The 27,819-nt window shown below is 46.0% G+C and overlaps 2 protein-coding genes across 2 annotated transcripts in view; both read left to right on the plus strand.

Moving 5' to 3' along the window:
* Positions 1–5,815, plus strand: part of LOC119097162 (F-box only protein 21-like) — a 14,103-nt gene extending 8,288 nt beyond the window's left edge. The window contains exon 8 of the mRNA XM_037220221.1: positions 5,683–5,815. Within this exon, the coding sequence (XP_037076116.1) occupies positions 5,683–5,815 (133 nt within the window). The remainder of the gene's footprint in view (positions 1–5,682) is intronic.
* A 12,118-nt stretch (positions 5,816–17,933) lies between these two features.
* Positions 17,934–27,722, plus strand: LOC119097636 (F-box only protein 21). Its single transcript, XM_037220675.1, has 11 exons — positions 17,934–18,260; positions 20,253–20,522; positions 21,203–21,397; positions 21,891–22,122; positions 22,615–22,763; positions 23,455–23,590; positions 23,898–24,089; positions 24,554–24,691; positions 25,224–25,355; positions 25,975–26,080; positions 26,500–27,722. Exons 1-11 carry the CDS (start codon positions 18,034–18,036, stop codon positions 26,844–26,846), a joined length of 2,124 nt encoding a protein of 707 aa, XP_037076570.1. The 5' UTR covers positions 17,934–18,033; the 3' UTR covers positions 26,847–27,722.
* The last annotated feature ends 97 nt before the right edge of the window (positions 27,723–27,819 follow it).

Genomic DNA, 27,819 nt, shown 5'->3' on the forward strand with positions numbered 1-27,819 from the left:
ATTCTGTTAATGAGCAGGTGACGGCGACCGTGGCCAAAGCTGTGGTCGATAAGGATGAACAGTTCAAACAGCAGGGGCCTGGGGCTGGGGGAATAGAGGAAACCAAGCGTAAACTAAATGACCGAAACATTGCCCAAGACGTCTCCGCCTTCACACGCGCCCGGGTAGCCGGCTACATAACCTTCGCTCGGGTGGGTGGTCATTTTGAGCGCCCCCTGAGATCTCGGGAACTTAGACAGCTAGAGATACCGGACTAACGAGGCGTGTTGACCTGTACGCTAAGTCACTCAGGTCAAAGTTTCAGGTTCCTAAGTCATGACCTTCGTGTTAAAAAGGTGAAGTAATATCAAGTTTCAGTGTCAGAGGGAGGGGGGGGGGGGGCGAATACATTGTGTCCCCTGCGCACTTAGTCACGCTGCCAAGCGCATCGTCACGAGAAAGAACCGCTTTTTGCGCTTTGACGACATTGCCCCAACGGACCCGATCTGTAGGCAGCGTCACCTGTAGGCGGCAGCACCACCGCAGTTAGCGCCACCACCGTAGGTGGCGTCATCTACAACTCCGCGAAATTCGTGCCGAGCTACGTTAGCGGGCCAAGGGCACGAGCCAATGCTGGATTTAGGGCACTAGCAAAACGGGAACATTTCATCAGTTTGCCCGTCACAAAAATCATGTGCTGAAGTGATAATCCAGAGTGAAATCATACGTATAAAACAAAATAGCAACACATGATTTACCAAGTGCAACCACAGAAATCGTGACTGATGGAATACTGACTCTTTAATTCGGAACAAACGTGATGCACAACGCTAGGAAAAACTGGGCTTAGCTTCCCCGCACTGGAGATCACTGGCTAAGAAAGCATTTGCTAATCACGGGACCACAAAGTTGTTTTGTTAATCAACGAAGTGATTAAATGCGTTTAGGTTTGCGTGTGTATTATCTGCACTGATGATGACGGTCCAAATTTATCTCATCCGAGACAAAATTAACAATTCATCGAAAAATCTTAGCTGTACTAGTTAAAAGGGAGGTGCCAGGTTTCATGAGATTGAAGCAACCATCACATAGGATGCAATCAACATGCTTATAATCATCAGTGTGCTTTTAAGTGGCAGCGGCTGATACGGAGTGGCATAGACCGCTCTAGATAAGAAAACTGTTATATCTGGTAACTGTTCTTTTCAGTGCGTCATTCTTTCATTGCATCGTGGAACGTTTGTGTGACGTTGACGTGCTGTCAAATGAGCCATGCGAAATTACCACTCGTAGTATCTCGAACTCGTTGAGAGATGGCAGCACTGGCGCATTTTTTACTTATCGACCACAGCTTCGGCCACGGCCGCCGTCATCTGCTCCTTGACAGAATTCAGGAGGTTTCCCTGCGTCACCGCGTTGATCACCGCTCTCTTGATGGCCTCGTCCATCCTAATGGAAGTCACTTGTCAGTCACCAGACAGTGCTGAGCCGCGGACACTTTCACTTGGCTCGGCCGGTCACTCCCCCGGTGTATAAGGGGAGCGAGCGAGTGGACGGAGCAGGTAACGTGCGATCCGACTGGGGCGGTGGTCACAGGTAGCCTGATGCCACTTGCCATTGCCCAACCTTTTCTTAGTCATAAACATGAGCTTACATGAGCATGACCTGACATGACATGACAAACATGAGCATTTGTTTCCCTTAAATTTTTTGCATTTTTCCTCTCGCTCGACATCTGGTCGCAACGATATGTGCACGTTCAAAATGAAGTTAATTCTTAACTGCCAAATGAGCTGAAGCCATGTGATTTCTGGCCAACGAAGTTTACCGGGCTTGCGCCACCGCTCATAATGCGAGTTGTGAGGCCCCGCACGTGCAAACAGTTTCACCATGCGTGACAACTTCCGCTTGTTGAACATTACGGAAGTCCGACGTATTTCCGCCGGCAGTACGGTAAAATTCATTTTAGTTGAAATGAAATGTCAAGATTTAAAAGTCACCCTCGCACTCATGACAACATAAGAGCGTTATTCAAAATGTATCAATTCGTAAGCCATACGGCAATCAAGGCCGAGAGAATGCAGTTGTCGAGGAGTTTATATCTGGCGTTTGTGAGCTCGTTTGTAGATATAATGGCCGTCAATGGACGCTCAACCGATGTTGTGCAATATATGATGACGTAATCAAACTATGAAGCATTCAGGAAAATATTTACTAAAGAGATAATTGTACTGTCTGGAGCAGTCTTTTGCATTTAAAAGTATACATTAAACGCATAAAACGCGTTATAAAACGCATATGCGCGCATAAAACGTTAGTTATAAGTGGCGTGGTTTCATCATGTCTGATGATGGCTCCAGTATGTTCAAATGTGAAACACTCCTTCAAGACCGCCGACCTAGATCATGGCCGGTCAAATTTACCCCGTGAGTATCAGTGAACGCAACATCTAAGGACTCGTTCAATGTCAGGCCAAAACGAAGGAATCGGAATCGTTCTAAAACTCAGGAATCTAAGGAATGGTTAGAAAACTAAGGAATCGTTCCATCTGATGAAACAACGGAGTAGTAAGTGAAGCTGTACATCTCGGAGATAATTTCTTATGCAGCATAACACTCAAACTGATGAATTTCAATAGCGTAGGGTCAAGGACAAAGGCTAGATCAAGGCAACAAATAACCTGCTTGTTGCCGCAACTCAATGTATGGGGTAGTTTCTGGTGCTTATTCTCATGTTGTTCAGGGCAAGAACCACGTTATGCATCTACTATAGGGCTCTTTAAGTTCAGGAAAAATGACGTACTTTAAAATCCCGGGTGAGCATTTTGTTTCTAAGAACGCATCGCCTAGCATAATCCTTGATGACTACTTAACTGCAAAAATATACGGAGTCTCTAAATATTTGCTCATATCTACGCTTTACGGATAAAAAGCGGTCATTGAATGTAAGAGTGTACTAGATGCCGTTTGTTTAGGACCAGCATCATCTGGATTCACAGTGGTTGCATGGGACGGTCTTGGTGGGGGGGGGGGGGCGGGGGGAATTTCAGTCATCAGTCCGAAACTCGACATTTTTTTATCCTGTTAGACCAATAATGTCATGATCTAAGAGGCTTAGTTTTACACTTTTGAGTTCACGTACAGCTGACCTTGTGAATTTTGTGAACCCACGTAACTTGTGAATCTTTTGTCTTTAGCGTTTTTGCTCTCTGAGATCTCAGGGCAGTCAAATTGACTTGCCAGGATAAAAAAATGTCGAGTTTCGGACTGATGACTGAAATTCCCTCGCCCACTCCCACCAAGACCGTCTCATGCAACCACTGTGAATCTAGATGATGCTGGTCGTAAACAAACGGCATCTAGGACACTCTTACATTCAATGACTGCTTTCTATCCGGAAAGCGTAGATATGAGCAAACATTTAGAGACTCCGTATATTTTTGCGGTGAAGTAGTCATCAAGGATTATGCTAGGCGATACGTTCTTAGAAACAAAATGCTCACCCGGGATTTTTAGGTACGTCATTTTTCCTGAACTTAAAGAGCTCTATAGTAGATGCATAACGTGGTTCTTGCTCTGAACAACATGAGAATAAGCACCAGAAACTACCCCATACATTGAGTTGCGGCAACAAGCAGGTTGTTTGTTACCTTGATCTAACCGTTACCCTTGACCTACGCTATTGAATTTCGTCAGTTTGAGTGTTATGTTGCATAAGAAATTATCTCCGAGATGTACGGCTTCACTTACCACTCCGTTGCTTCATCAGATAGAACGATTCCTTAGTATCGTCTTCGCTGAATCCATGGCCCGATTTCGACAACCGTAGGTCAGCAGCCTTATAAGGTGCAACTAAATTGCTGACACTGAACAACCCGCTATTCAAATTGTGTACTATTACGCAAATTTTGGAGCGGCTACGCCACGCTGGGCAGGAATCATACCGGAAAACATCTGTGGAGGGGAGGGGGTGAAACACACCGGCACCCAAGCGCATGTTAATCTGCACCCGGCTAGCCAGGTGAGCACCACACGCTCGTATTGGGTCAATGCCATTCTCCAAAACATCAGAAACTACGAAGGCTATAAGAACCAATTTCACAAGATAGGGTTGTTTGTAAGCAAACTAAATTTTGTCACACTTTCAGGACCTTAGGCCATACCTTCGGGTTGAACAAGATCAAACGATGCTTAACTCCGGATCGGTGTTAAAGGTATCACCACAACTCCTTATGCAAACGCCTTAAACCTAAATACCTGTCCTGAGTAAAGCGTAGCTGGCATTCAGTTCAGATCTGGGGCCTTGTTTAACCTTTCGATGGTCATGGTGACCGAATACAACATTGCTTAGGTTTTGTGATCTTAAGAAACATCAAGAAGTGCGCAAGGTAGAATGGTAAAAAAAAATGTGGTCTCGGTCACCTAAGATCAATGACATTCTCTGAGCTTGAACAACTCACGAAATATCATTTTACAATCAGTGTTATTAAGACATTCAAAGTGAGCACCACAAACTATCCCTCAAATCACGCTCGGCCTAAAAAAAACAGATTGTTTTTCTTCTCGGCTTAACCTTCATACCTCACCAAGGTTGAATGAAGTTGTGGCAGTCCTAACTTATCTCGTCTCACTGCTTGCGAAACTGTTTTAGAGACGTATGGCTTCGTATAGCACTCTGTTTTGGCCTGACATTGAACGAATCCTTAAATGTTGCGTTCACTGATACTCACGGGGTAAATTTGACCGGCCATGATCTAGGTCAGCGGTTTTAAAGGCGTGTTTCACATTTGAGAATACTAAAGTAATCATGAGACATGATGAAACCACGCAACTTATGACTAACGTTTTATGCGCACATAAGCGTTTTATAACGCGTTTTATGCGTTTAACGTATATTTTAAATGCAAAAGACTGCTCCAGACAGTACAATAATCTCTTTAGTAAATATCCTCCTGAATGCTTCATAGTTTGGTTATGTCATCATATATTGCACGACATTGATTGAGCGCCCATTGGCGGCCATTATATCTAGAAACGCGCTCACAAACATCAGATATAAACTCCTCGACAACTGTATTTTCTTGGCCTTGATTGGCGTATGGCTTATGAATTGATGCAATTTGAATAACGCTCTTATCTTGTCATGAGTGCGAGGGTGACTTTTAAATCTTTACATTTCATTCCAACTAAAATGAATTTTTCCGCACTGCCACAGGAATTACGTCGAACTTCAGTTATAATCAATGAGCAGAGGTTGTCGTGCATGGCGAAATTGCTTGCACGTGCGGAGCCTCACAACTCGCATTGCGAGCGGTGGCGGAGGCCCGGTAATCTTCGTTGGCCAGAAATCACATGTCTTCAGCGCCTTTGCCGGTTTAGTATTTATTTTATTTTCAGCGTGCACATATCGTTGCGACCATATGTCGAACGAGAGGAAAAATGCGAAAAATTTAAGAGAAATAAATGCTCACGTTTGTCATGTCATGTCACGTCATGCTCATGTAAGCTCATGTTTGTGACCTCGGAAAGTTTGGGCAATGGCAAATGGCATCAGGCTACCTGTGACCATCGCCCCAGTCGGATCGCACGTCACCTGCTCCGTCCACCCGCTCGCTCCCCTTTTACGCTGGCGGAGTGACCGGCCGAGCCGAGTGAGTGTCCGCGACTCAGCACTGACTGGTGACTGACAAGTGACTTCCATTAGGATGGACAAGGCCATCAAGAGAGTGGTGATCAACGCGGTGAAGCAGGGAAACCTCCTGAATTCTGTCAAGGAGCAGGTGACGGCGACCGTGGCCGAAGCTGTGGTCGATAAGGATGAACAGATCAAGGAATAAGGGGTTGGGGGGGGGGGGGGGAAGAGGAAATCCAAGCATAAACTAAATGACCTGAAACATTGCTCTAGACGTCTCCGCCTTAACACGCTCCCGGGCAGTCGGCTAGATACCCTTCGCTCGGATCGGGGGGGGGGGCAATTTGCACCGCACCTGAGATCTCGGGAACTAAGAAAGCTAGAAACACCAAACGCGCAGGGTGTATTGACCTGTACGTGATCTACATTAGGTCAAAGTTTCAGCTTCATAGGTCATGACCTTCGGGACAAAACGGTCAAAAAAGTAAAGTTCCAGGTTAGTCTCCAAAGCACCCGCAGAACCTAGGTAACCGTTTCTGAGCAAAGGGTCTTACCATCATTCTAGGACAGTGACTGTTTGACCTTTTGAAGGTCAAAGTGACCAAAATAATACAAGATTGCTTTGAGTTTGTATTTAACTAAGCGACAAAGATTAGGCTAACAGTATGTTCTGAACACAAAATGTTGACCTGGGCCATTTTAGGTCAGTGATTTATTCTGACCTCTAAGAAGTCCATGGAAAATGTCTAATGCGGTTCCCTCCAACAATAAATTTGAAAGGAGTACCAGAAACTATCCCATACAGCAAACCCTAAAGTAGCAAAACAGGATGATTTTGACCTTGGTGTGACATTCATACCTGACTTAAGGTCAATGTTATTTGCTCATTCAACTGTTGTGTTGCCTAAGAAAGCAACTCAGAGATGTATTTCTTCGTCTAAGACTCCGTTGTTGGATCAAATTAAATGATTCCCTTGAGATTGCCTTCGCTGACACTATGGCCTGACTTTGACCTGCCAAAGGTCAGCACTTTCACGGTATATCTAAATGTTTCATGCCAAACGATATGCTATTCAATTGTGTTCAGCTTTGCAAAATTTGGCGCGGCTACACTGTGCCGTTCAGAAACCATTCTGGAAAAACCTTCGGGGGCCGGTCAATTTGACCCCCACCCGAGCACGTGCTAATATCCGTGTCATTTCCGAGGGAGGCCATAACAAGTCAACAAACCAGCTGATGATTGACGTAGCCAAAATATGCGGTGTCGATATCGCATCAGGGAACATTGACATTCCCCACGGAGACTTGACCCGCAAACCAGGGAAAGCTAAGCGATTTATGTTTGTTTCATGAACTTCGCCATGTGCCAACCGTGCAACGCAGTGAAGGAGCCGAGGAAGCCCCGCCCTTTTTCCCAAGCCCCAACGTGACAGTTCAGGTAGCCAACAACGTGTTTATCTCCAACAACGTGATGCACGACAATGAGCCTATCCCCTCAGAAGCCTGGCAAATCATAAAGAATAGCAAGGTCTTCGGAGAATGGTCAAATACACGATAGCTCAACATTCTTATGAGACGGATGATTTCAACGAATAATATCTGGTCGCTGTGGGATATGATGCAGCTGGTGAATCCAGAACCACCCGTGGCCCCGGCAGCAGCAGCGGGAACAGATGCAAACGGATTGCGAAGAATAACCAGGGAAAGAGGAGGTAGGGAATCAACATAGCAGGGTATTAGTAACGTTAGGATACCTTAGACACCGCCATTGCCGGCGACATTTCGGCTCTCCGTGGCCGCTGCTCGGGTATACCTGACGCCGCCATTGCCGGCGACATTTCGGCTCTCCGTGACCGCTGCTCGGGTATAATAATATACTTATAGTAATATATATATATATATATATATATATATATATATATATATATATATATATATATATATGTATGTGTGTGTGTGTGTGTGTGTGTGTGTGTGTGTGTGTGTGTGTGTGTGTGTGTGTGTGTGTGTGTGTGTGTGTGTGTGTGTGTGTGTGTGTGTCTATAGTGATTAGTGATATGAATGTCTTAACTTACTTAGGCATTAAGATGTGTGTTCATTGCTATGCCTTAATTTATCTCGGGCTATGCTTACATAGCTGTGATATATTGTCAAGCCGTGTCCATGCCTTTACTCCGATGATTATGTCCTGTGTATGTACACTGATCGGTGGTAGGCACGATGTATGACTTTATATGTCCCAGGTATTATTATCCGTTTTATAGTTGGTAGCGCCGTTTCACAAAGCAACGACTTCGGGGATTCGTGTACGTCAGATGGTACCAAGCTCTACATTACTTGTAGCAATGGGTATGAGCAATTCTCATACATATTGCATACAGACATTGTACATGTTCATACATATATTATGTATGCTCAGTGAGCATACATAATATGCTAGTCATTTTGCAATGCGTCCTGGGATGACAGCTTTCAGTAGACTTAAGACCGCAGTATTCTAATTAATACGATGATACGGACACTCTGCCATGACCTATGCAACGTTGCTCTGTCATGGATTGCTGTCCATCTTGTATTTGGCAAACATTATTGAACGTACTACGGTGCGCTTCAAATAGTATTCAACAAATAGGAGCCCTGTAGCGTGGCGAAATTCTAACGCGTGTGGGGACCCGCAACTCGCACTGCAAGCGGTGGCGCGTGCCCGATAAGCATCGCTGGCCAAAAATCGCAGGGCTTTACCGGCTTGGCCAGTTTGAGGAGGTATTTTTTTGGACGACCACATCTCCAGGCTCATAATAATCATATACCTAACCACGTGTCTTACTGTCATGCCGATTACAGTGTCAGAGGGAGGGTGGCGAATACATCGTGTCCCCTGCGTCTTTAGTCACGTTGCCAAGTGCAACGTCACGAGAAAGAACCGCTTTGTGCGCTTTGACAAAATTGCCCCAACGGACCCGATCTGCAGACGGCGTCACCTGTAGGCGGCAGCACCACCGTAGGCAGCGCCATCACCGTAGGTGGCGTCATCTACAACTCCTAGAAATCCGTGCCGAGCTACGTTAGTGGGCCAAGCGCACGAGCCAGTGCTGGGTTGAGGGCACTAGCACAACGGCAACATTTCATCAATTTGCCTGTCACATAAATCATGCGCTGAAGCGGTAATCCAGAGTGAAATCATACGTGTAAAACAAAATAGCAACACACGATTTACCAAGTGCAACAAAAGGAATCGTGACTGATGGAAAACTGACTTTTTAATTCGGAACAAACGTGATGCACAACGTGAGAAAAAACATAAAAAATGTGTTTAGCTTCTCCGCACTGGAAATCACTGGTTAAGAAAGCATTTGCTGACTATGGGCCCACAAAGTTGTTTTGTTGATCAACGAAGTGATTAAATGCGTTTAGGTTTGCGTGTTTAACAGCCGCATTGCTGGTGACGGTCCACATTTCTCTCATCCGAGACGTAAAATCACAGGTTTTCGAAAGATCTTAACTGTACTAGTTAAAAGCAAGGTGCCAGATTTAATGAGATTGAAGCAATCATCACGTAGGATGCAATCAACATGCTTATAATTATCAGTGTACTTTTAAGTGGCAGCGGCTGATTAGGAGAGGCGAAGACCGCTCTGAATAGGAGAACTGTTATAGTTGATAACTGTGCTTTTCAGTACCTGATTTTTTTATGGCATCGTGGAGCGTTTGTGTGACGTTGACGTGCTGTCAAACGAGCCATGCGATATTACCAATCGTAGTATCTCTAACCCGTTGATAGATGGCAGCACTGGCGCATTTTTTCAGTTTTCACGCAGCTTGGTATTAAGTTTTCCAAGTGAAGTTTGGGGAGATGCAGTTGGGGCACTGCTGGGAGTTGGCAAAATGTCCTGCTCTATAAAATTTTAATTTTCTGGAACGCTTCAAAGAATTCCGAAAGTATTGTGCAAAGTGATGCTGAAACTTACAAAGCAGTAGCTAAGCAGTCCAAAAGAATACAAGCACATCCTATACCCGACAGGCAGGTATGAGCCACGCCGCTGAAACTTTACAATTTTCGGACAGTGACACTCGCACGGCCTGCGGCACCGATCGTATTAATCGTTCTTCATAGAGTTGATAATAGCACATGGAGTCAACCAAATTCAAAACGGTAGCAGACATAGGTTGAATGGCTCTTACCATGCCCTTACAAAGGGATTTTCAAAGATCCGCACAAAATAAACTACCAGGCATTCCAAACCACGGCAGCGGTGTGGATCAGGGCGTCCACAGCATTCCATCCCTCAGAAAATAGTGGGCCTTCCGAACACTGGAATCTTCTGACGCCTTGACATAGGACCAACTGCAATTATCATATGCTTTATTTTATGCGTTGATACATTATGGTCACAAACATTGATGACACTGGACACATCTGACGTACGAAAACACAACGGTTGTTTCGTAGTAAAACAGTTCTAGACGTGACACCTACAATCGACAAATGTGCACACACACTGGAAAATCCTCATGCAGGTATATATTGGCATATAGACTGATGAGATTATCACAGCATCAAAACAATGTCCCTTATATTAGTAAATGGCGATACTTCATGACCAGCCGAGTGCCTTGTATAGCCCCAATGACCAGGTAATGAAATGAAATGCAGAAGTTATTGGTTCGGAGAGGTAAGATTTAAGCCGACCCGTAGGCCAGAGATGTTTGTGACGTACTCTCAAGAAGTCCGATATGTCACAAACATTTCTACGGTTCTCTCATATCACCTTTGCATACCACTCCTGGCACGTCTGTTGTGACTGAATACGGTGTTACTAAGCTTGATTGGCAACAGTTCAGCGAGTTGATCAGCTGCTTCAGAAAAGGCCTAGTGGGGTATTCGCCTCTCAAGCCTTTGTTCATCAAGCCAGTGGCGTAAGCAATGTGCACAACCTTTGCTCAAACTATGTCAAATTGATTACTTGTCATTTGACGCCATTTTGGTAGCCGTATCTAGTAAGAGCCCATATAGGACGTATTACCAAATTTGATTGCGATTGCTATGTTCATGCCTTACCTCCGGCTGGCACATGATAGACCCGGACCTATTGTGTCTATCCCTGCTCTATGCACGTTCTTTAGTGTGTTTCGATGTCACTGTGCCTGTTCTCCCATCTTCCCATGTATACTGTGTTTTGGCAGCTGCTGAGGTACGTGATCCAGTGCACCACCCAGCCGGATCCCTGCCGGCCAGGGACCGACTTTGACTTGGCCTCGGTCGAGACACTGGCCTACTGGGCCCGCAGCGGCTGCCGCCTGGACACCGCTTTGCTAGTCGGTTTGGTGTCCGCGCTGCCTCGTACCAGACTAAAAGAGACGGCCAGGGTGGGCAATAATTCGTTCGTGTCACGCTGGTGGAAACACACATTATGCCTTTGTTTAAACGGAGAGAAGTTAGTAAGCTTAAGCCTGAAATTTCTCGTGCCCTCGGTTTCTGGAAGCTTCGAACAGCCTTTTAAAGTTGAGCTGCAGCCTTAAATGGTTGTGTTTTGTGTGTGTGTGTTTTTTCTCAGCGTGACAAGAACATGAAACAACTAGAACTTGTTTCTGCGAACAGTTTTGTGATCCTGTCTTTCCGCGACTCCGGTGCCTCTTTTTTCCACCATGCCCCGTTACCTCTTGCTCAGCGCGTGCACAGTGGCCTTAATCTTAATGTGAGCCCAACTCGGAAACGAATATATTGCTTCTTCCTATCCAGGCAGCTTAGACCCCCAGTTTAAGCCTGTGTGTACACATTGCTGGGGTGCAGCGAAAGGCGCCGACCAGGCAACACATGTCGCGGCAGGCCTCGAGCATGCCAAAGTATGGTGAAGAGTAACATAATTGATGGGAAGGGGCTCGAAGCGCACACGTGGTTTTCCATACGGGGACACGGCCTCGAGGGTGCACGCATGTCGGAAATCATTCCCCAGTGTTGCTTGCCACTGGTTAGCTTCCTGTCGTGTGCTCAGCTGCCCTGGCACTCAAGGTCGCTCACCGTTATTTTCTCGCCATCGTAGATAACAAATCAAGCCTAGACCAAGCATAAAACGCTCCCGGTTGGCCGGATGGATACTCTTCGATCGGGTGGGGTATCAATTTGACCTCCCGTGAGATTTCATGAACTAAGAAAGCTAAAGACACAAAATTCACAGGGTGTATTGGCCTGTATATGAAACCACTAAGGTCATACTTTAGGGCTTCTGCGTCAAATAGGGTCAAACGAGGTCAAACCCCAGATTGGTTTTCAAAGTGCCCCCTGAACCTAGACACCTGTTCTAAGAAAAAGTTCACATGCTCATTAAAGGTCAGTGACCTTGTTTTGCCTCTCGAATGTTGTGGGGACCAAAATCATGCAAGGCTGTCTTGAGCTTTGCAATCGAATAAGCGATGAAGGTTACGCTAGGCGGTATGTTCCTGGTAACAAAGCGTTCACATGGGTCATTTTAGGTCAGTGCCCCTTACTGACCTACAGGAAGTCCACGGAAGGTGTAAGGCGGCTCCTGTTATCAATAAACTTGAAATGCGCACCAGATTAATGGAATTTTTTCATTTCATTGTTGCATTGGCTAAGGAAGTATTTTAAAGATTTGTGACTTCGTTTACCTCACGGGTGTTGCATTAGATCCAAAGATTCGCTAGAAATTGATTTCACTGGGTCCATGGCCTGAGTTTTATCTACCGTAGATCAGCTATCTTACTAGGTACTTCCTAATTGCTGATGCCAAACGATCCGCTGTTCTACTGTCTGCAGCCATGCAGAATTCAGCCCAACCACACCGCACTGTTCGGAAACCATTCCGGAAAGACCTTCGAGGGAGGGAAAATTTGATGCCCAGCCTGAGCGCATGTTTTACTTAGATGTGAGGCGGCGGCGAGTCCCAACGATGGGAAAAGACTGCTTTTGTGACTGGACTATCCCATTTGCTATGGCCGGCGTGTCTGCATTCTTCGCAGGAACATTTATCGTGGCATGAGTTGAAAGATACTGTAGAAATGAATGCTTCGATTATGTGCATGATATTGCAAGGTGCGGTGCTGCAAGAGGACTTCGGTGATACGCCGATTACTGATGGCACTTCTGTGCATGGACGTCATTGCCATCTCATATCATGTGGTATCACGTTACCCTGATGGCGGCAATGACGTCTGCATAAATTTAGTCGGCGACAAAGAATACGCTTTCACCACCCCTGCCTACATGGGTCTGTACAAATGGGTCTGGGGCACCAATCCAATTGTGCGTATTCCTTCAGACCTGTGTATATGAATTTGTTCATACTCTGGTCGCTTTGGAAGATTTGTGCGACGTCATGGTGTCAACATGTTGTCTGATATATTGTGTATATGGTGTTTTTTCAGCTACGTTTGTTCCCACATCATTGCCAACCTGCGAGTCATTTGCTTCAAGTATTTATGAATGTCCCGTTTGGTCAATTTACTAGTTTCTGGTTTCCCTGAATATGAATCGGTACAGTCTCCACAGCTCATTTGTACTCCGCTACGTTTCGTGCCCGCTACTGATTCTACACCATGTCGCTCAATCATCTCCGATGGTTGTGTGCAACGCCGCCATTGCTTCCATCGGTATTTTATGTAAGCCTCCGTGCGGCGGGCCAAGTTACGGGCGACTACCCGAGCCAGTTTGGCGCCGATGACGTCATCACGTACGGCGACGAGTACCTGGCTGTGGTGATAGCGAGCGATGTAAATGGAGTTATTGGATCAGGGTAGTCTATGTCTTTCGCCAATTGTACGGTTTTGTAAATCATTGATCTGATTAAATGGGATATTCTGGGCAGTCGAGTTAACTTTTTTGTTGTTCTGTCACCTTTCAGACGGAAAGCCAGTCGCTGAATGCTTTGTAAATATTCATTTGTGTGACTTGTGCCATCCTAACAATGCAAACAGCCATACGCTTTTTGAAAGAGAATATCTTAAATGTTATCAATATGTTGGGTTTAATGTGTCTAGCATGGTCACGTACAATTTTGTGATGTCTTGTCTGCCTTGCATGTAATTCGCTTTCAACGCATGCCATTGCTGTATCACAAATATGTATTACTCTTTCTTACAGATATGCTGCATTTGTGTCAGTCTATTATTATGGGTTTTTCCCCTGCTTGACTGGTAATAGGAATCGGTGCATCAATGACGGGCATGTAAGCGCACAATATTGGTACAGTTGTCACTAGGCACATGGAAGTTCTTAACTAGGATTTCCACGAAACCTCACAGTTGCCCTCGCCCTCATCTCCTACGACGGCTGTGCGGTTTAAGTTATTGTGCTGACTCGGTGCTGCTTTTGTTTGCAGGACTGGATAGCACAAAGTCGCATCAGCTCCGGACTTCAGCGGGGACAAAATCCAGCTTTCTACAACTTGCTGCTGGAGGGTGACCGGTTCGGATACATGGGTGAATGTGAGCAGGCTCTCCGAATATATGTTCCGCAATAATTTGGAGCACATTACACTGATATCTCACCGGTATGTCAACTATCAGCAGAGTGCTGGCACATTTTGTTTGGCTGCATTGAACCTACTTTATGTACACCACGAAGCTGCTATGTCTAGTTGACTATTGATGATGTCTTCAAGTTAGATTTTGGAGTATCTTCTCCAAGTCGTATTCATTGCTATGCCATAATTTCACATATTTCTACATTAAACGAACTGGACATTGTACTACATAGTGCAGCTCACGCTCCTAGCTGCTGGTGAAAAATATTCCTGAGCTGTCCATAAATCACAGAAACTTGCAATATGTCTTGCACTCATTGTTGTGTAGAGCGCCTTTTGCATTCTCTAACAGAAGTGTTTGTATAATTGAAAAGGAGCTGCAGTTGGATCCGCATCCCAAGCCTATCAATTTTCAGGAAGTGGGACGCTTCTTCATCCGGTTCGACGGGAATCGGTACGAGCCGATTGCCCCGCCGAACATTCTTTTCCCGGCGCTGCGGTGTGAACGCGAGACCAAAACGAGCTTCTTCGAGTCACAGATAGATGGCAGTGACAGCTACATGGAGGACGACGTCGAGGATGAACAGGAGGAATGGAGACCGGCACCTCCCTCAGTGTGGACCGGCGTTTGACCAAAAAACACTCCCCGAGGACTTAAACGATGAGGAGGACACTGATGGTGATGCCGTGACCGCTGACAGTGGCCCAGTGAAACACTGATGTCCACGTTGTGGCTCTGAAGAAAAGTACACGGGGGTTCTGAGTACCTCACCTGCATCAGTTACTCTGTTTGGCCGTACACATGTGTATGTTCATTTCTAGGTGCTATGTATGCACCGAACCAGTGGCATTTCTCTTAGATTGCTCGCGTTGTATTGACGTAGACGATCATAGGCGCTCAGTGCTTGCAGGCTTGCCGTGATGATAATTTTTCCCTAGTGCGTACATTTGTCTGTGAAAATTGTCCGTGCCATCGCTTGTGTTTCTGATGCTAACTGTATAAATATGTGCTTTTACCACCTGTGCATTCATTAGAATCATATCAGTGACATGTGACGAGTGATTTCGTACTTGCAATGCAGTTTTGGCTGTGGGAAACCTCACCAGTGATATTCAGCCATTTATTCAGGCATTGAAATGTGTTGATTGTTATGCCTTAGGTCGCCATGGCCTCTTGCTTACATAGCTGCAAAGTGTTCTCAAGTGTTTGCCTTCAGTTACGCCGATAACTGTATCCTGTTTGTCTACATTTATCGTTGGTAGGTACCTCCTGCGGTTCGTAACGCAGTTTTACAAAGGACCGACGTCGGCCTGCGTGTGCGTCATATGGAACGAAACCGTGCAATATTTGTAGCAATGCGTATATGCATGCACAATATGCCACTAAACGAATGCCATTTTTCCTTTGGATGAATACAAGGCGACTCTGAATACACTAAAGGCCCACTTTTTGTAGGCAGTGAGACAGCACGGACATTGTCCATGACCCATGATGCGGCGCTTCATCATGGCTTGCTTTATACTATTTTTTACATAAATTTCTAAAAGAATTACGTCGGGCTTCGGTGATTGAAAAAAAGTACAACTCGTTCTGCATGGCGATAACGTTTGCACGCATGGAGCCTCACAACTCGAAGTACGAGCGGCAGCGGCAGCGGGAACAGATACAAACGGATTGCGAAAGATACCCAAAGAAAGAGGAGCCAGTGGATCTACATAGTAGGGTATAGTAACGTCAGAGGACAGCAGACACCGTCCTTGCCGGAGACAGTTCGGCTCTCAGTGGCCTCCTGCTCGAGTATACCTGACCCCGCCATTGCTAGCTGGCCGCGCGCGACCCCGGCGTGACTGGGCTGACCCGGCATGCCTGGTTAGCGCGACCTGTTGGATGGCGCCGGAGGCTGCTGCCATCGGTACCAGGTGCCGGACAACGCCCGTGCTGGTGGCTAGTCGGCAGTCTCCAACCCGTCGCACAGCTGGCCCTTGAGCCTGCAGCCGTCCTCACCGTGTCTAGCATTCACACACGTTCCTGACAACGCCTTTACCGGTGGCAGGTCGTTTGGCGGCGGCCCACCGCAGGCCACACACTGCGTGCAGACCGCTTGGGCTGTAATCGGTCCGGACGTGTTCCGCTGTGTGCGCAGGCCAACTCCGTAAGCCGCCGCTCTCTGTCGCCGTTGGGCTGTCGCTGCACCTAGGGCTGTCGACAGATCACGTACGTATAGTAAAAGACATTTTGTGGGTAGTGCAGCATTTCACTGAATATATAAGTGAAAGTTTAACGGAATACCTCACTGCTACTTGGTCACTAAATTGTCATGTAGATGTTTTTTATGTTGTGTTAACGCTTTCGAAAACAAATTCGGCTTATTCGCTTTCCAGTTACGTCAGCGTCATTAGTTACGCAACATCTTCAAATGTTTAATTATGACTTTCACGTCTATGTCTGATGTACTTTGACACCCTGACTTCCTGTCATCAGCTTTTTGTGCAGTGTTTGTTAAATAGATTGCCATCTCCAAGCTTTCAATTCCATTTTTCGAATCATTTAACCCAGTGTCATTCGCCGCCACTACCAAACACTTATTCGAACCCAATCAATGACGGGTGAACACATTCCGTTCGAATGCCCTTTGCTCGGGTGGGAAGGTCAAGCCGGTCACCTGAGATCTCGGAAAGCAACAAAGCTAAAGAAGCCAAATCCAGAGGTATTTTGAGCTGTGTGCAATTCATATGTGTAAAGATTTAAGGCTCTTAAATGATCGCAGTCTAGTCAAACAGGAGCAAAAATGTCTGGTTTCACATCGATGCCTGAAGTGTTCCTCCCTCCCCTTCGCCCACCCGTTTGCACGAAACAAGACCGTCTGATGCAAACATTGCATCCAGATGATGCTGGTGCAAAGCAAATGGTACCTAGTGCACATTTGCATTTAATGACATTTTTCGACCTTTGTAGGCTAAATGTGACCAAGAGTTTCAAGACTATTTCATTTTTGCACTTGAAAAAGCATCAAGGCTTATGCCAGGCGGTATGTTCCTAAAAACAAAAAAGTTCACCTGTGATTTCTAGGTGCGCAGTCTTTTCTGAACTTTAAGAACCGCATGGAAGGTGCATAATGCGGTTTTTGCTCTCAAGGACTTGTAAAGGGCACAAGAAACTATCCTACACGTTAAGTTGCGGCAACAAACAGGTTATTTCTTGACTTGATCTAACCTTTGTTCTTGACCTTGGGCTATTAAAATGCATCAGTTTGATTGTTATGTTGCCTAAGAAATTAACGAGATGTATGGCTCCGTAAGATATAACACTCCCCTGTTACATCGGATGGAACGATTCATTTAATATTGTGGTCGCTGAGCCCATGGCCTAATTTCACCAGCCGTAGGTCAGCACCCTTACATGGTACAACAAGATGGGTGGTGTAGGATATACATTGTCGCATTAGTGATGCGTTTAGGAAACTGCGACATTTACCACTAAGACAAGATGGCTGTTTGATCTTTATTTGACCAAGTATTCTCTCTTTGCTCATTGGTATTCCGAGGCTGAAAGGAGTATTGTGAGGTGAGACGGGGGAGGCTCATGTAAGCATTAGTTGCCTCGGTCATTCCGAAAGGATATAATAAGTGACGCCCCTGGCTGCAACCTTTTCTCCCTCCTTGTCCTAACAAAAAAATTGCGACTTTCACTGATGTTACGGCGCGCACGAGCATTCGCATCCGGTTCGGCCACACGGCACTGGTTTCAAATCCCCGCTTCTCATTGGAAGGTTTGAACGGCCTCGACCGTAACGTGCCGCAGTTCTCGAACCGTTAACCGCCGCATTTGACTTCCGTTTCTATTCCGGCGCTCCGATTCGTGTATGTTTTTATCCGTGCAAGGCTGAATCTGCTGAGCTTGGAATCTACTATTGATATTTGAAACAGCGCACGCGATTGTTGAATGCTGCTGATGGATGCTACGGAGTTTTCGAACGAGAAGAACGGGATGCGTTGGCTCAATGGAGAGCAGAATGCAGACACATCCCTGCTTTCCCTGCCAACGGAAATTTTGGAACACATCTTGTGTTTCCTGCACGTAGAAGATCTTGCTTCTGTGTCACAAGTGTGCAAGAGGCTTAATGATGTCCATACTTCAGAGAAAGTATGGAAGTTTGGATTTGAGTCCAGGTGAGTTCCTGCTCTTAGGATGTCAGATTGCTGGAAAGATGAATTTTGCCACTGGCTGTGATCTTTCAGTCTTTTGCTACAGCTGACATCTAAAAATTATTGCAAGATGGAATGCAATCAGACAAATTTGGTAAATGTACACCTTAGATGTCTGTATGTACCCATGGATGCATATTTTTGACTTAAGACAGTGCCAACTACTGCAGTGATTCACCCAGCAGTTGCGAAGAGTGTACCCTCATTACGCTCAGCTGACTGGTTCTGTGATGCAATTACTGACAAATGTATGTCAACTTCCATACTTTTTTATGCTTCTGCTGTGCAGTAATGGCTAAGTTGTTTCTGAAGAGTGTTTGGCCATTTTAGAAGGAATTGAATGCTAGGCTATACACAAGTCAAACTGACCTAAAGTGTCATCCATAATGTTTTTTTTTGCACGTGGCCTGATCAATGCCTATAGTGTTTGATTGGGATGATGATTTTCTGAAGGCAAATTATAATATCAGGGAGAAGTATGTTTTGCACTTACTACCTGTAAAGCTCACATGCAACATGGAATTTGGGTGTAGCACATATTGTTTGTTAGACACTGTGCAGACCTTGAATTTGGGTTCTGGAAATGCAGTGCAGCTGATAAGTGTGTGGTAAAGTCCATTTGTCAAATGACAAAGGAGGGCAGACAGCTGATCAAAGCTTTCATTGCAAATCATCCTCATGAACCTCATTTGGAACATCTTTTGTTGAATTTTACCTGGCATTGCAATCCTATTCTGCTTAGATGGGAAGGGTTTCATGATGATGTTTCATTCCAAATGCATGCATGCATTCCAAATTTCATTCATATGCTAAATTATCTCAATAAGCAAAACCTTACCTTTATGCAACCAATGCCAGTAACAGGGATGGCATTTTGAACAAAGGATGAAGAGTGTTGGTGATGGCTTCGGTAAAAGATGCTCCACCTAAAAAATTTATTAGTGTCTTGTTGCTGCTACTGTCTTTTAAAAGGCTCTTATGCTGTCTTTTCCATTCAACCATACACAAATAGTGGAAGGTATTGATAAATGTCATTTGTTGCATGAATTATGCATGTAAATGTATATTGCATGTAAATGTCATGTATTGATAAATGTCTGAAATTTTGACTGTAGGATATCAAGTGTTCTTCTAATTTATTGTAGTGCTAAACTATACCCTGTGACATTTTATGCAAGCTAGTTTTGACAAGTTCACAAACCAGTGCTGCAGGGGACGGAGCCTAGTGCTAGAAAATAAGCAGCTGTTGGCTAATTCAATGATGGTATTATAACATCTTGTAAACCATACAGTGATATACTTTATAGTGATAAATGCAAATAACTGAGGTTGTCTAGGTCAATGGTTCATGGACAACCAACAGTTGTTATTGGATCTTCATTCTGTTGATCCACATAATTTTCCACCAATCCTTTATTTCCATCTCTCAAATGGTGATGAGCATATTAAACGAACTTCACATTGGTCTTGTAACAATAGCACACCACAAAAGAACTGATGCATGACACCAGTAGTGGACAGCTGCACTACTAAAAGAAACTCAGCTATATTTGATATGATAATCAAAAGTGGTCAAAAGCAACCCATCTTTTTCACATCACAACCAAAAATTGGAATTTCTTTGCTTCAAACAACTGTTGATTTATGGGCATCTACTTTATTCAGCCCTATCCAAGTAGAAACAAATGTCTCGAGAAATATAAAGATGCTGATCATCTTGCTAATAACCAGTTGCAGTGATGGTATGGTGAGGAAAATGCGGTGTGGGTGGTGGTGTGCGTCACGTTTCATTGCATATGCTGACTGAAGATGTCATTGATTCAATCACGCTCGCTGTGCCCAATGTTTTGACCAAGATTATTGAGCTAGGCGTGATATTTAGGCACGTCTTCCACCCAAGAGACCTCCCATCGTGCCGATTTGCCTCAGTCGTGACCTTGTGTTCTTGTTTCGCAGGTACCCGCGCTTGTTGCAGCCCTCGTGCCGGCCTGCCCTGCTGCGCGTGTTTGAGCGGTGCGGCCGCAGCTGGCGGCGTACTGCGAGGTTCCGCGCCTCGGCTGGCCACCACCTGCGCATGGCCCTAGCCAAGATGGCCGACAGATGCTACTCAGTCCACTGCCTGCCGGACCCCGCCATGGAAGAGTTCCGCAAGCTGGTGCCCGTCCATGGTACCCTGTTTAATCGGGATGCCCTCCTGGAGGTCATCTATCCCCGCCAACACTGTCCGTAAGTTGGATCACATTTTTCGGGTGGTCTGGTGGCATGCAGTTTGCTCAGCTGAATGCAATTTTTTAACCATGAATTCTTAGTCACATAGGTACTGCACGTGTTATGTCCTTCGTATCATCCTTCACGTGCCCTTTGCCGTCTGAACGCTGATGGTGTAGATCACCCACAGTCTGAAGTATTCATTTCTCTAAATTTTTTGTCTTGAACTACGTAGCTTCTCATACTTCTGACAGTTGGGCCATATTGAGAAACGGTGGCCATTTCTCAAGGAGCGTGCCAGTGTCTCTTGTCGCTCTGTCCCGCTTTCCTCTTAGTTTGGAATGGCAATCTTATCCCTGACATTTTGTGGGACAGAACCAAGACTGGATCAATTTTTCACTCCAGTGTCATTACCCCGTCTTCCTCTAGGGTTGCCTTCTGTTATCGTATCTCAGCAGCTTGCCAGTATCGTACGTACCAGGCTGTTCTGTCCAGTACCTTGGTTTATTCTCCAGCACTACCTGCATGCACTTTTCATATGCTTTGGTATCGCCTAAGTAATCTGAACACCAAACCAAACTATTCGCTCAAAAAGTTTTACTCATTGACTTATATATAAGCCTCCGACATCACAACTGGTCTCCGGAGTGGACAGATGCTGTGTTAGGCATATGTGTAATTCGAGCTTTTTTTGGCAGGGATGATGACCTGTCTCTGCGCTACTATGCGCGGATGCTGTTCCGCGAGATCCAGCGAGACGTCGTGCTGCTGCCCATGTTCCGGGAGTACATGCAGCGCCCAGCGCAGCATGTGAACGTGCCCGAAGCGTTTTATCTGATGAGCCTCTGGATGGTTCCGGAGCAAACCAACAACCGAGAGTCCAGTCTTAAGGCGTGAGTCTTTCATCTCCTTACCAGATGCTCGATCTCCATGCGGAAATTCAAAGTTTGGCACGAACATGTTTTGCCAGCTCGACTGTGTTTCTAATGTGTATGTAGCTCTTCCTGATGGGCACAAGTACACAACTAATCTCACAGCCCTTTTCTGTGTTTATTTGTGCCGATGATAGCTGACTGCAGGCGTCTGTTACCTGTGGTTATGGCATTTTCAATGTTGTCGCTCTCTAGTCAAATGCCACTCTGCGCTGTGTTTTTACTACAGGGGCATCAACAGGACTTGACGCATGGTGTAGCAAATAGCTAGGTCAAACTTAGTATGCCAGTGTGATCGTGGTTTTCGCCAGAGGAACGGGATACAAGGCACTAATCTCAAATCTGGATACAGTCTTAGCTTTGCAACATTCGTCCTCCATCCTCCCCTTCCCCCGTGAACAAAGACGACCTTTCATGCGTACATGCGAGCGTTGACATGGCGTGGTTTTTACAGCTGCTACATGAAGGTCGCCGGCCTGGTTTTGGACGAGCTTCGTCGGAAGCTCCCGGAGCACCCGGCCGCCGCCTGGGATACGTGCAAAAAGAACCCGTTCGGACCTTCGCTGTGGACGGACGACCAGACACTGATGCTCCTGGACGTGCTGAACATTGTACTGTATGACCAGCTTGCCCTGATGAAGGATGAAGAGCCGGCGTACGCACCGGCTGCCGAGCTGAACACACTGGTGAGTGTACTGCATTAAATATTCATCAATGTGTCCTGGACGTTGGAGTAGGTGAAATCACACACAGGACAAGCGCAGACTTCTCTTTCTGACCTGTTTTGCCTGATGGTGTTTTCCGTGCGGGGCTGTGAACTGCGAAGCATACTGTGGATCATGCGTTTCCGCCCGTTCGTTGTAAGGTTCATTATGCGGCTCCTGTCAGATGGCTTAACACCGAACACCCTGTTGCGATGTCTGCACAGTCTAGAATCCAGAGTCTCCGTGAAAATTGCTGACTTTGACGACTGACCATGGTAGTCATGATAAAATGCTCGTCAATGAGGTCGTTACTAATAGGCGATGTTTGATTTCAGCAAGTGTGATCTCCGTTTTGTAGTATATTACTCGCTCTGTGACTGAATGGTGTGATGGGCCGTTTGCTCTTGTTGTGTGGAGGTTGCTACTGTTGCCTCCAGCACAATGCATTAAATGGCTTGCTGTTTCCTTTTTCAGGTGCTCTACCTTCGTCGCCACCTCCACTGTGCCGGCTCCGGGACGCAGACTGTAATGGGGACGGTCTACTCCTCGGTAGCTGGCATGCTGGGTGTCAACCTCCACAATGTGCAGTTCCCGCATAGCTCGATGGTCTGCTGGCACCGAACGTAAGCATTGTGGTAAGGGTCATGGGGAATGGGTCCTCTGGCACCATTGACGCTAAATAGACAGACTGGCTGCTCAAGTCACGTCTTTTTGGGTGTTCCTGCTTTCACGACGTGCATCTATTCACCAGTTTTTGTAATCACTTGATGCCAAAGACTTTGATGCATTTTTCATGATCAGGCCTGCCTTTTGATGTGTTTGTTTCTTTCAACAAAGTCATTTATTCTTGAAATCAGCTCTGGTAAGTGCATCACTTCTCTGTTCGTTAAAAGTTTCAAATTCACCGTTATATTTGGTCCTATAAGCATTTTCTTTAGAGCAATTGGTAACTACGGTACGGAGGAAGGAGACCAAAATAGTGACGTGGTGTTACGTATGATTTGTGGGTAATGACATTCATTATTTCCTTAAAAATAGATATTCATTTCCTAAATATAGCATCCATGTTGTATCAAGCCAATCGTATTGATGCATGATGTGTTGTCATCTTGTGCAAATGCAACAATTTCGCACCGACTGTGTTTGTCTTGTTTAGTCTTGTCTTGTTTACCTTTTTATGAATGTGCTTTTGTGCCAGTTTCTTTGTGACTGAAATTGTGTGTCGCACATTGATGCATTGCAATTGACGTAATGCGTGCATAAATGCATGCAGTTCATTGTGCACGATGTCTTGACGTGCTGCTCCTCACGCAGGGACAGTGAAGAGTACCTGTTCATCGACGTTGTCCGTCGCGGCATGCAGCTATCCAGAGAGCAGGTGTTGGAGGAGTTGAATGCTGTACATCCGGACATGGACCTTCAGATGCTGGAACCCTTCCCCAGAGCAGGGGTACGTGATGCATCTGATGTTGCAAATTCTGGGAGCACAGGCCCTGTTATATAGGGTACGTGGATTTTTTGTTGAAAAATCTGCCGTTTTGTTTAACGAGTAGTTATATGCCTGCCTTTGGCAAAGGAACTTTGCAAAGAACGCACCAGAGTCTGAGGTTCAGGGTGTTTTATTCTTATATGAATCTGTGAGTACCAGCAGGCCCGCTACAACTTGTGATAAGTCCTGCTGTGTGTACACTCTTCAGTGTGCTGTAGTGCCAATACGATGTCCCTCTTTGTCTCACGTGATGCATTGTTTTTGGCAGCTGCTGGGCCGCCTGATCAATGGCGCCACCCATCCGGAAGCCCGCCGGCCAGGGACTGGCTTCGACCTGGTCTCGTTTGAGACACTGGCCTGCTGGGCTCGCAGCGACTGCCGCCTGGACATGGCTGCGCTCGACGACCTGATGTCCGCTGTGGCTCGCTCCAGACCGATGTACGCACGCCGCCTGCTGCAGGTCAGTGGTGTTTAATGACGCTGGACCTTAAAATTCAGCACGTACAATCTAAGAAGCATACATGAATCGCTTAACGCAGCATGTGTGCGATGTGTAATCGTCTAGAAAGCCTCGGCTTCGACCAATCGTCTTCGTCGATTTCATTCATCAGGCGGTGCTGAGGTGGGCAGCGATGGCACAGCGGTGTCGCATTTTCGTGGCATTTGGCAGTTGTTTTCAACCGTTGTCGGAAGTACACGTCTGGTTCACTTTTATATGCCTAATAATTGTTTTAGATGTAGATGTGATCGGACGTCTGCAAGGTGACGTTCTGGCCTCATCTTTGGGTCACGGAAGTATCGAATTCGTACATGGCTCGCAGTCAAGGGCTGTTCGTTGCGTCCGAAATTGTGTCAGAAAAAAATACGTGGCGATACAATGATGGAATCTGATGCGACCTTATTTTCACTGCCTTCCGTCTGCAGCAATTCGTCGAGGCTAACGGCGTGTTACTGGCGGAGAACGAGAGGCGTGGCTTGGAAGTACTCATGAAGCACTTCAAGAGGATGTATAACCGGCTGACGCGCTCCCTGGATGAACAAGAGGCCATAGTCCAGGAACTGGTAATAATAATAAACTGGATTTGATGAAATTGCCAATGCGTGAAGTTACTCCTGTAGCTTTTGTAGCTTTTCACCAACGTAATGCGGAAGCGTGCCTGTGCGTACGCGTGTGAGAGGTGCAGTTGGATTCCGTGGTGCTGTTGTGTGTCATGTTATGTTATGCATGCATGGTGGTCAGTTACGTGTACGTGTTTTTGCAAACGCACGTTAAAATGCTGAATGCTAATTGCCGCTGGCTAAATTCCGTTGTCGAGCATGTTTAATCCCATGTCTAGGCATCATCGGCATAAAAGTGTGATGCAGATGTGCTAATGTTACGTCGTTTTGTGCGTGTGAGCTTTTTGCTTCAAGGATTTGTGGATGCCCTATTTTCCCTTCTTGTTGTTCCTGGTTTGGCTGATGCTCGGTACTGCCATCGCAGCTCATTTCTTTTCAATTATGTTTTGTGTCGCGCTACTCATGTTATACCATGCCGCTCAATCATCTCCCGCGGTTGTGTGCAACGCCGTCAGTATTTTCATCGGTGTTGCAGGTGAGCCTCCGCGCGGCGGACCGAGCAGCGGGCGACTATCCGAGGCAGTTCGGCGTCGGTGACGTCGTCACGTACGGCGACGAGCGCCTGGCAGTGGTGTACGGGTGCTCATCATACTACGAGGCCTCACAGGTACGAGCGGTTTAAATGGAGTGACAGGATCAGGCCAGTCCATGTCTGACCCCATTTGTACTGTTTTTTTAAGGAATTGATCTAGTTACGTGGCAAAGCCTGAGAAGTCAACTCGACTTTTTTGTTGTTTGTCACTTCTTCCACAGAAAGGCAGTCGCTGAAGGCCTGGTAAATATTTATTTGTGTGACAAGTGCTATCCTTATTTTGCCAACAGTGATCTTTTTTGAAAGAGGGGATATAGAATGTCTTCAGCATGTTGGGGTTTAAAGTATCTAATATGGTCAATTATGGTTTTACAATGTCCTGTCCGCCATTCACATAATTTGTTTTCAATGCATGCCATCGCCGTATCACAAATATGTCTTTCTGTTTCATACAGGCATGTTGCATTTGTGTCATTCTTTCATTCTGGGTTTTTCCCCTTCTTGATTGGTAGTAGAAATCGGTGCATTAGTGATGGGCATGTAAGCGTACCATTTTGCTACGTATGTCACTTGACACGTGAAAGTTCCTTACCAGCATTTCCACGGAGCCTCACAGTTTCCCCTCGCTCTCATCTCCTACGACGGCCACGTGGTGTGAGTTATTGTGTTGACTCGGGGTTGGTGGTGTTTGCAGGACTGGATAGCACATAGTCGCGTCTGCTCCGGACTTCAGCGGGGAGAAAAGCAACCTTTCTACAACTTGCTGATGGAGGGTGACCGTTTCGGATACATGGCTGAAGGTGAGCAGGCTCCCCGAGTAAATGTTGTGCACCGATTTGGAGTACATTACACTGACATCCCACCAGTATGTCAGTTACGAGCAGAGCGCTGGCATATTTTGGTTGGGTGCATTGGACCAGCTTTATGTACACCACGAAGGTGCTATGTTGAGTTGACCTATTGATGATGTCTGCATGGCAGCTTTCGGAATATCTGCTCTGATTCGTATTCATTGCTATTTCATGAGTTCCAATATTTCTACATTACACAGCCAAACTGGACGTTGCACTACGTGGTGCAGCTCACGCCCCTAGCTGCTGTTGAAAAAATATTGTTAGGCTGTCTACAAATCACAGCAACTTGCAATATATCTTGCACCCATTCTTGTGTAGAGCGCCCCTTCTGTCTGCCACTAACAGAAGTGGATGTATCATTGCAGAGGAGCTGCAACTGGCCCCAGATCCCCAGCCTATCGATCATCAGGAAGTGGGACGCTTCTTCACCCGGTTTGACGGGGAGCGGTACGAGCCGATCGCTCCGCTGGCCATTCTCTTCCCCGAGCCGCGGCGTGAGCATGAGTCCAAAACGAGCTTCGTGGAGTCTCTGATAGATGGCAGCGACAGCGACTGGGAAGACGACGTCGAGGATGAAGAGGAAGAATGGAGACGGGCACGTCCTGCAGTGTGGATGGGCGTTTGGTCAGAGATCCTTCCCGAGGACTCAGATGATGAGGAGAACACTGATGATGTTGCCGTGGCCGGTGACGGTGGCCCGGTGGACCACTGATGGGTGCGTTGAATTGTGCGGAAAATCACAGGGGTTTTCTGAATACCTTAGCTGCCTCAGTTACTCTGCATGGCTGTACATATGTGCATATTTGTGTGCAGGTGTTTTGTTTGCTTGTAACCCATGGCATTTTTCTGTGATTTGTCACGCTGTATTGACGCCTTTTATCCCAGGCAGTCGGTGCTTGCAGACATAACGTCATGATGCTGTTTCTCAGGTGCCTTCATTTGTATGTGATAGTTTTCTGTGCCATCGGTTGTTTATGTCATGCCGGCTTGAGAAATATGTGCATGTGCCACCTGTACATTTGTTTGTATCAAGAGTGATATGTGACGAGTGATTTCGTACCTGGCATGCAGTGGTGGCTGTGCGAAAGCTCATCAGTGATATTTCGTCAATTGTTAAGGCATTGAAATGTGTCCATTGCTTTGTTCATATCTATGCTCAGGCATTGGAATGTGTTCATTGCTAGGTCATCATGGGCTATTGCTTACATACCTGTGATATGTTTTCAAGTTTTGTGCCTTCACTAACGCCGATAATTGTGTCCTGTTTATCTACATTTATCGGCGGTAGATAGGCAATTGGTGATTGCAGATGTGACGTGATCATCCTGTTTCTCAGGCCCCTACAGTTGTATGTGATAATTTTCTGTGCCATCAGTTTTGTATGTAATACGAGCTTTAGAAGTATGCGTATGTGCCATGTCTACATTCATGTGTATGATATGAGTGATATGTTGCGAGTGATTTTGCCCTTGGCTGTGGGAAGGCTCATCAGTGATGTATGGTCAATTGTTTAGGCGTTGAAATGTGTTCCTTGCTGTGCCTTAGGTCTTCATGGGCAATTACTTGCATAGCTGTGATATGTTGTAAAGTCTTGTGCCTTCATTTTTCGCCGATAATTGTATCCTTGTACATGTACATTTGTCGGTGGTAGGTACCACGTGCCGTTGGTAACGCAGTTTTACAAA

Source organism: Pollicipes pollicipes, unplaced genomic scaffold, assembly GCF_011947565.3.
Source record: "Pollicipes pollicipes isolate AB1234 unplaced genomic scaffold, Ppol_2.1 Scaffold_4295;HRSCAF=5057_pilon_pilon_pilon, whole genome shotgun sequence".
Lineage (NCBI taxonomy): Eukaryota > Metazoa > Arthropoda > Thecostraca > Pollicipedomorpha > Pollicipedidae > Pollicipes > Pollicipes pollicipes.